We start from the raw sequence: 8,969 nt of genomic DNA on the forward strand, positions 1-8,969 counted from the left end.
AAGTTAAGCAGTAGAAAAGTTCCGAAGCACCCAACCGGGGATTCGAACCTCCTTTGTGGCGTGCTGCGAGTATCGAGCTGCTTGTCGTTCTTCGTGTGACATTCCAATTTCTTGCTATCGCACTCACTGCTTCGTGTTTGCAGCGATTTTTCTTTAGACATACTCCAGAATGGCGAAAATAACGTGCCACTCCGCTTCTACGCTTCCGTTTGCAAGAGGCCTAACCATCTGGCCGAATAATTTACTATTCTGACACACTCTAGGCAAAAAGGAGTGTTTTACAAATCTTTGGGCCACACTGCACTAATCCTCATGTGGCTTCCTTGCCTCTCTTTTTTGGAAAACTGCGCACTCGTTACTTTCCTTTCAAGAGGCTGATAGCAGCACGCCGTTCGTGACGGCCAAAGAACTCTGCGATAACGCAAGAATAGCGCGCCAGATAGACGACAGTTGTTATTGTGGGGCAGAAAAAGTACTTCCCAAATACGCCTTTTTTGGCTTAGAGTGTATCTTGCTCCGCATACATTGGTATGGGGTACAGGACACCTTTACAGCACCCTATGTACCTTCCTGGGCGGGTGTATGTGTTTTTTAATGGGATTGTTGTGTCTGTTTTACTAGCCATTAGCTGATTGCACGAAGAGAACGAATAGGCGAAAGCGCTAACGAATGTTTCTTTTCTTATGGTCCAGGTTTCAAGTAGACGCGATGGAAGAACCGATTCACGGTGGGACTCACCTGGACTCACCTCTGCATTTCTATAAGGACGGCTGGGATGCTTCTCAGATACCACTGGAGAGGCTGCTTTTCCTGCCGATAGCAGCCGTGGACGTGCGACCACGAGTACAGTTGAATCCTGAGTACCTCCTATCCGTTGACGACATCTTAAAGTGGGAATATATTTACGGACGCCTTCCAGAGGGCTGCCTTTTCCTGGTTCACACTGGGCACTCTAAGGTGAAGACCCAAGGGTGTAAATTCTGTACGCGTTACTTAGCATCCGCCCAGGTTTCCCGAATATTTTCTTCCTTGCGACGTAGCCATGAAACGGGCTTAATATTTGTGCTTTTAGGCTGTTTTCCATTTTACCCTCCTGGGCGACAAAGAATTCTCCACTCCTAATCGATAGCCTAGGCGCCTCGCAACGGCCTGATGACCATGATGGCTTTCAATTTGAAATTTGTTTCTTCTAAGAACCAAAGAGCCATTTGGCCTTTAGTGGATGATCCCAGTGAGTTTGCCCATGCCTCGAAAGCGTGGTCTTATTCAATGTGTGCTATATCACCATCCTAACGTACTTCCGCAACCTTTAAAATAGAGAATGGTGGCCGGAGGGTAAACGGTCACTGATGCTGTCCTCGCATAGCGTAGTTAGCGCACTCGTAACGACACACCGCCGTATTTATTCCCAGACGACCAGCACTGCTTGCACTCAATAATGCTGGCTAATGTCGAGTAAATCTTGCTTATTGGTGAATAAAGATGGCTAAATTGTTGCTGCTGTTGGCTACTGTTGTCTACTCTTAGCTACCACTGTTATAACAGAATTATTGTATAAGGTCATCAAAAGCACAAATACTGTGTCGCTGGCGCAGTCGATATGCTCTCGCAGTTACATAGACAACAGCCTAAGTTGGTTCCAGATGTTCTTGGTTCTGTCTGATATTTGTCTCTTCTCACGCAGCACTGGGCCGACCGCATGGCATACATGGGGATCGACAGGAACGGAGTCAAGCACTTCCCATCGCTTCACCCGGAAGCCGCGCGCTTCCTAGCCACGAAACGCAGCGTTTACGGCGTAGGCCTGGACACACCATCTGCCGACGCCGGCGACGGTTCTGCCGCGCATCGAGCACTGATGAGCATCAACGTGTTTGTCCTGGAAAACCTCGTCGGCCTGGAAAAGTTACCTGCCCGAGGAGCGTATGCCCTCGTGATTCCGCTTAAACTCGACGGTGCCAGTGGTTCGCCAGTACGCGTGGTCGCTTTGGTACCGTGAGGGGTTCAGCAGGAATTGCGCGTCATTATGGTAATACGAATCAACTGAACAAAATAGAGATAGACGAGCACGGCTTGCGTTATTCGTTTGTTTTGACATGTTTGAAGGAACAGAGCCGCCGGATCGGTCTGGTTGACGGGAATTTACTACGTTTCTACAAGTCCGAATTCTTTTTGGATAGTGCATAGTGCGATTTATAGTTACTGCGTGTCTCACTACTACAACATTGATATTGTAAACTGTAGCAACACATGTACATATAAGTAAAGAAAAGTACACACTAGCTATGACCACTAACATTTCGCAGTTTAGCGATGCGTGCCTACAGTGAAACAATAAATCGCATGGTCCCTCACGATTTCGCCGAAGACGAGCAAAAGGCGGAAGCCATGTTATTCTTACTCTTTATCTTTTTAGTCGATGTGATCGCGGTTAAGGCCATCGAGGTTACGCCTTTCACTGCTATGCAGTGAAAGCCCTAATCACGATGTCCTACATTCTGCGATCTTCGTTATGTGCACTGAATGAACCAGCCTGATGTATCTGTGGTAAAACTACTTGCCGTATGCTTTCGCTGTTTTTAAATGCGAAGCATTTCTTAGCGAACCTCTGGCACTTTGAGCGTTTCTATCTATCTATCTATCTATCTATCTATCTATCTATCTAGCCGCCTACGTCTCGGTGCTCTCATGGTCGCCTCCTTAACCCAGTGTAGACCGAAATTGGCATTGGAGGGTAAGAGGATTTGACGAATATGATTGTCGGGTCATGACATGAATAATGTGAAAATCCTGTCGTGTACGTCGTCAAACCCTTTCCACTCGACACGTGTGGCACATACCCGTTTGCCACGGGCCGCGGTGTACGGGTATGCGCCGCAGGTGATTGACAGTTTATATCTCACCAGGAACGGCGAGAACAGACATTGGTAACTTCAATGCGAGAGCGTTAAGAAAAACCAACATCGGCAGCGTTGACTTGCCGAATGGAAAGAATGAAAATTAGGATCCCAGCAGGAATTGAACCCAAGCATTCTGCGTTGCAATCTGGTATTCTACCACTCAGCCACGCCAGGTCTATAAACTGGTTTGGAAAAACAGCCTACGCAGGCGTAATATCGGTGCAACGTCAATTGTGTTTGTGGTGCTTGCTATCTAACTTTACAAGAAAGCAATGAGCACTACATGATACTCCTACGATGTGTACTCCTACGATACAGGCTTCATATCAGATTATCGTCTGTGGTTCCAGTGCTCGACCCCGGAGGAATACTTTAAGGAAAGTTACATATGATATCCACATCACCGCACCGTAAAGTGCACTTCGTCCACCAGAACGACGCAGTGTCATCTTCATTTCTTACGAGGCTGGGCGATGGCCTCATGCTCACCGAGTATGATGCCAGATTGACTGACAGCCGCTTTGTAGACTAGGCTACGTAGGCAAATACGCCTAGGTATCACTACATTTTAGCTTACTGCATTTGGTGTTGGTAACACCTATGTTGCTGGTGGCACCGTTACAGCAACTGTAGACTACTGGGTATATAATACATGTGCGACTCTTCAAAATATGTGTGTGCGTATACCATTTGCACATTTCTCTAGCGTCATTCCCTAACATTTCGCTCAATGAGAAAAATTGCGACACAGTCACCTTCCTGCGCATGCTTCGCATAACATCGATTCCCATGGTACGTGGGATCTGTTTAGTTTTTAATCCCATCCTTGCGCTAACGGTATAATATCATTTCCTAGATGTGTTGTCAGAATAAACTGCTACTGTTGGGGCTAAAATAGCCTAAGTTGTCGTGATTTTATTACGGTACTTTTCTCTAGTATTAATGAAACGCTGCAGATTTCTGGGCCTCCTGTGCCCTGCGACATATTCAGATATCATGTTTGCAGATCCTAAATTTTCAGATGATACAGAGCATATAATACTTGTTTTTTATTAATGATATACTAGTGAGAGATCCCGCGACACTTCTGAATGCATTATTGTATCTGAAGAGGCGTAGGCTTTTGCCTGCAGCGACTCATGTACTTCCGATTATTTTCACTCATTATAGACTGTATTACATAGAACATGTGGGTCCCGCCACATTGGGCTGTTAAACCAATATTTTCTCATTTTTGTATTTCACGGCGTCAATTGATAAGGTAAACAAGCGTCGAAGGTACCAAGCCAAGCGTTATCATGCGTACACGTGAACCATAGCACTGTTCGTTCATTTGTTAAAGCTACAAAAAGGCAAGCTTAACAGCCAAGTATGGCGGCACCAAAACCCGTCCGTAAAGTCGTCTATAGTTTTCATTCTTTCTGATATCAGTGTTCATGGCACCACGAGAAAGCATGCAAACCACTTATCGCTACATTTGCAATTGCATAATATTAAGCTCTAAATTACAAGATGATGAAAACTGCAGAAAGATGCGTGAGGAATATTTTACGCACGCAATGCTGAACAACCTGAAAAAAAAATTCGGCAGATCCCACGTACCGTGGGAGTCGATGTAATGCGAAGCATACGGCGGGAAGCTGACTGTGGCGTATTTTTTTTTACTGAGCGACACGTTACACAAGGACGCTAAAGATTTGTATAACTTTTATACGCACACATATATGTTGAAGAGTCGCACATGTGTTATATAACCAGTTGTTTACGGTTGGGTAACCCTGCCAATGGCAATGTGGGTATTACCAACCCCGGAAGCGGTAAGCTGATATGTAGTGCTTATACGGGTCCCGGAACGGACGCACGTTTCACGAACCCATGTGCATATGTGCAAGAAGTTCTCTACAGTTCTTGAACAAGGACATCATCAACGTGATGAGTGAGCACCAGCTAGTGGTCATGACTTGTTATAGGATCCGGTCGTGATGGTGGTGACGAGGGGTCCATGTGTATTGAAGCATGTGGTATAGTAGAGCTGTTGGAACTTCGTGGATGCCTCGGTCATTTCGTCGACAAATTGTCTGTCGACACAGCCGGTGACATGTCGGAACCTGAGGCCAACCTTCGCGTTGGTGAGGTATAGGCCGTCGAGGCTGGTAGGCCTGGATAGTGCTACGTAGGCCAACATCAGTGGATGGTGTTTGTCGTATTCGTAGACTACCTGGGCGCATGTGGTCTACGTAGTCTAGTCTACAAAGCGGCTGTCAGTCAAACTGGCATCATCCTTCGGTCAAGCATGAGGCCATCGCCCAGCCTCCTAAGAAATGAAGAGGACACTGCGTCGTTCTGGCGGACGAAGTGAACTTTACGGTGCGGTGATGTGGATATCATATGAAACTTTCGTTAATGTATTCCTGCGGGGTCGAGCAATGCTTCAATATAGCTTGCTGAATCATAGGAATAAAACGCAATGTTTCTTAGACTGGCATAAAAGCTGACTCAGCACTAGAACCACAGACGTTAATCTGATATGATGCGTGTATCGTAGGAGTACGTATCGTAGAGTATCATGTAGTGTTTATTGCTTTCTTGCAAAATTAGGTAGCAAGTACCTACAACCACATTGACGTTGCACCGGTATTACGCCTGCGTAGCTGTTTTTTCAAAGCAGTTTATAGACCTGGCGTGGCTCAGCGGTAGAATAGCTGATTGCCACGCAGAATGCTTGGGTTCGATTCCTGCTGGGATCCCAATTTTCATTGTTCCATTTGTCGAGTCAACGCTGCCGATGTTGGTTTTCCTTAACGCTCTAGCATTTTAGTTACCATGTCTCCTCTCGCCGCTCCTTCGTAGATATAAACTGTCAATCACCTGTGGCGCATAGCCGTACACCGGGTCCCTTCGCAAACTGGTATGTGCCACACGCGTCTAGCGGAAATCGTTTGACGACGTACACGACAGGACTTTCACGTTATTCATGTCATGACCTAACAATCATATTCGTCAAGTCCTCTTACCCTCCCATGCCAATTTTGGTCGACACCGTGTTAAGGAGGCGACCGTGAGGGCACCCAGACGTAGGCAGAGGGATAGATAGATAGAAACGCTCAATGTGCCAAAGGTTCGCTAAGAAATGCTTCGCATTTAAAATGGCTGCCACACGAAGCTCGATACACAGCGAAGGTGATCGGTCTCATGCTTACTTATTGCTGTATATAGCCATAACTTGGCTTTAGCGAGGTTGAACTTGACTTGAACATGGCTGTAACGCTGTTGAAATTTCGCTTTAGCTTGGCTTCAACTGTTGCTTGAACTTGACTGAAGCGGGGTTGAACTGTGCTTTTACGGCGCATGAGACCGATCAGCTTCGCTGTGTATCGAACGTTGCGCGACTTGGTGCAAGCTTTGAGCCATTTTTTCAACAATTAGAGAGCGAAGTTCACAGAGCACGTACTCATATGCCACGCATTCCGGATCTCCTCGGCGCCGTCGATCTCGTTCTCGCGTAGCGGCCAGCCCTGCTTCTCGGATCGCGGCTTCTTCCTCGGGAATGCGATTTTTAGCTTCGGACGACCCATGGATTCGTATGGTTAGGCGCGAGCTGTACACTTCTTCATTTTTTTGTAGACCAGTGGTGAGTGTTGCGATTTACCCAATTTATGTGGCACATATTCGTTTATGATGATGATAGTTTTTTTGTTCGTCCGACAAGAAAGAATCTGCTAAACAGCTTCGCTGTTCAAAATTCGCAGCAGCACCGCGAACCGGCAGTGTAAATGAACTTTGTGACTTTTCTTTATTATTGTAAAACTATGCATTTTGTTGACCTTTTATGAAACTGCCTGTGTATATATTATCAACAATGTGTAATGTTATTTCTGTCGTCCGTGCTCTATGAGTGTGCATTCGGGTGCTAGGGTCCCGTCAGGCAGAGCACATCTGCCTTTTGCCCTTGTATCCAAGACATTTTTTGTCTGAAAAAAAAAGCTTGATTGGGTGCATTTCTTAAAACCCTGAAAACATTTTACCCAGAAAGGCGGTTTTTGAAGCCCTCAAAAAGTCAAAGCAGACGGGAAGCCTTCTCTATTACGGCACACAACTCCCTGATGAGATCTACTCACGATGTCCTTCCTTGGTCTAGTCAATGGTGCTCATATCAACGCCGAACGTTTACCTCGCGATTTAAGCTTCGCTATAGGTAAATCTCATTAAAACTAGATCGGAAGAAACAATTGTAAACGAATTCCTCACACACTCGCTGCTACAAGAACAAAATAGGGCCCCTAATTGCAAAGAACGCCATAAAAATTGAACTGTCCTTAAATCTATAGCTATCAGCAAACCGTGATGTTAGACAAACCATAGGTTAAAACTGACCCATGCCAGCACCTGTATTGAGCGAATGGATTAGTGAACATGGCCATACGTCTTTTTTATGTTTATTTGGGTATATTGAATATGTGATGATTGGGCTCTCCGCAAGGTGGTGAAGAGGTGCCGCGGCTGCGGGCGTCAGGGTAAAGTAGCGACAACGCGGACGGGGGCGCCGCTGGCTCCGAGTATCTTCATGGGAAGGATGACAGCCGTTGCCCCCTTAGCCGGCACACGCGAGAGGCAGGCCAAGTTCTCTGTAGTGTACAAGCTAGCAGCGGCGAGGATCTTGTGAACAGTTAGCTCCGGATAGTGATCCAGTGAAGGCCCGTCCAGACCGATCCCGTACGGACTCCGCTCGCTTGTCAAAAAGGTTGCCGCATCAGGAGCGAGGGAGGGAAAGTGTCGGTCTCCATTCTCGTCCAGTCCCATGTATGTCGTCCGATTCGGCCAAAACTATTCGCCGGAAGATATAGAAAACACAAGATGGGACATCCACTCACACAGTGACACAAGATTAGCCGAGTGCTGTGGAGGTTATATGAACAATAATATGTGCCGTAGACAGGCTGGCCGACGTTTCGATAGGTGAACCTATGTTTGTTAACGACTTACCCCCTTTAAGATTAACACGCCAAGAATGATGAGGCACCTTTAACAAAGAAATGTCCAGCTATCGAAACGTCGGCCAGCCTGTGCGAGGCACCTATTTCTGTTTTAAAACCTCTATAGCGCATTGTGTTTGCACCCTTCGGTGCCCGCCTTTAAGATTGGTCGTGTGATATCACGCCACCCGCCAGGGTAGGTTTGCGACTTGTCCGCCCCGCGGTGGCGTCGTGGTTACGGTGCTCGGCTTCTGACACGAAGGTAGTGGGTTTGATCTCGGCCGCGGCGGTCGCATTTCCATGGAGGCGAATTGCTAGAGGCCCGCGTACTCTGTGATGTCAGTGCACTTGATAGACCACCAGAAGGCCAATATTTCCGGAGCCCACCACTACGTGGTGCCTGATAATCATATCGCGGCTTTGACTCGTAAAACCCCCAGATATTAGCTTTGCGGCTAGGGTTTGGAGCATATCAGTGGAGATTGAGTGCAAAAGCACTCGTGTACTTATATTTAAGTGCGCTTTAAAGAACCTGAGGTGGTCAGAATTAATACGGGGCCCTCCACTGCGGCAAGACTCATAGTCTTATCGCGGTGTTGGTGTACGAAAACACAGAAATATATGTATTTTTTTAATGTCCTGTCCTTCGCCACGCCTGCAGAACATGTGCCATTACGTTAGGCACTATAAGAAGCAGCAAACATTGCCTCTTTGACGCCCGTGCTTAGTACATGAAGCATGTGTTGTTTTTTGGACATACTTGATGAAGACGGGTTTGCGCGATACACAACCATGGACCAAAACCTACGAGAGGGCTCAGCACTCTTTTGCTCAGCAGAGCACAAAACATGCTACAGCTGGGATCACCCACTTTCCTTCATGCTGCGAAGGCTGCTGAGTCACATATCACACCAACGTACAATCTGCGACTGCGGTGCCTCACCAGCAAACGAACGATGCATCACAGTGACCCCTTATACGCCTGTGACCTGCCTAAAAAAAGACAGCTGCATAGAGTATTCATATCCATATGTCTGCTCCAAAAACAGACAAAACAGTATTATAAACTTATCCGTTAGAGCGTCTAAAACGGTCA

The 8,969-nt window shown here is 46.7% G+C and overlaps 2 protein-coding genes across 2 annotated transcripts; one reads left to right on the forward strand and one right to left on the reverse strand.

Annotated features, from left to right (window-relative positions):
• Positions 1 to 708: 708 nt before the first annotated feature.
• On the forward strand, positions 709 to 1,999 carry LOC119381869 (isatin hydrolase). Its single transcript, XM_037649623.1, has 2 exons — positions 709 to 957; positions 1,685 to 1,999. Exons 1-2 carry the CDS (start codon positions 709 to 711, stop codon positions 1,997 to 1,999), a joined length of 564 nt encoding a protein of 187 aa, XP_037505551.1.
• Positions 2,000 to 7,409: 5,410 nt separating this feature from the next.
• Positions 7,410 to 7,700, reverse strand: LOC119381276 (isatin hydrolase). The gene has a single exon (XM_037649193.2). The coding sequence runs from the start codon at positions 7,698 to 7,700 to the stop codon at positions 7,410 to 7,412; it is 291 nt and encodes a 96-aa protein (XP_037505121.2).
• Between the last annotated feature and the right edge of the window lie 1,269 nt (positions 7,701 to 8,969).

This window comes from Rhipicephalus sanguineus, chromosome 2 (assembly GCF_013339695.2).
Source record: "Rhipicephalus sanguineus isolate Rsan-2018 chromosome 2, BIME_Rsan_1.4, whole genome shotgun sequence".
NCBI classification, from domain to species: Eukaryota; Metazoa; Arthropoda; class Arachnida; order Ixodida; family Ixodidae; genus Rhipicephalus; species Rhipicephalus sanguineus.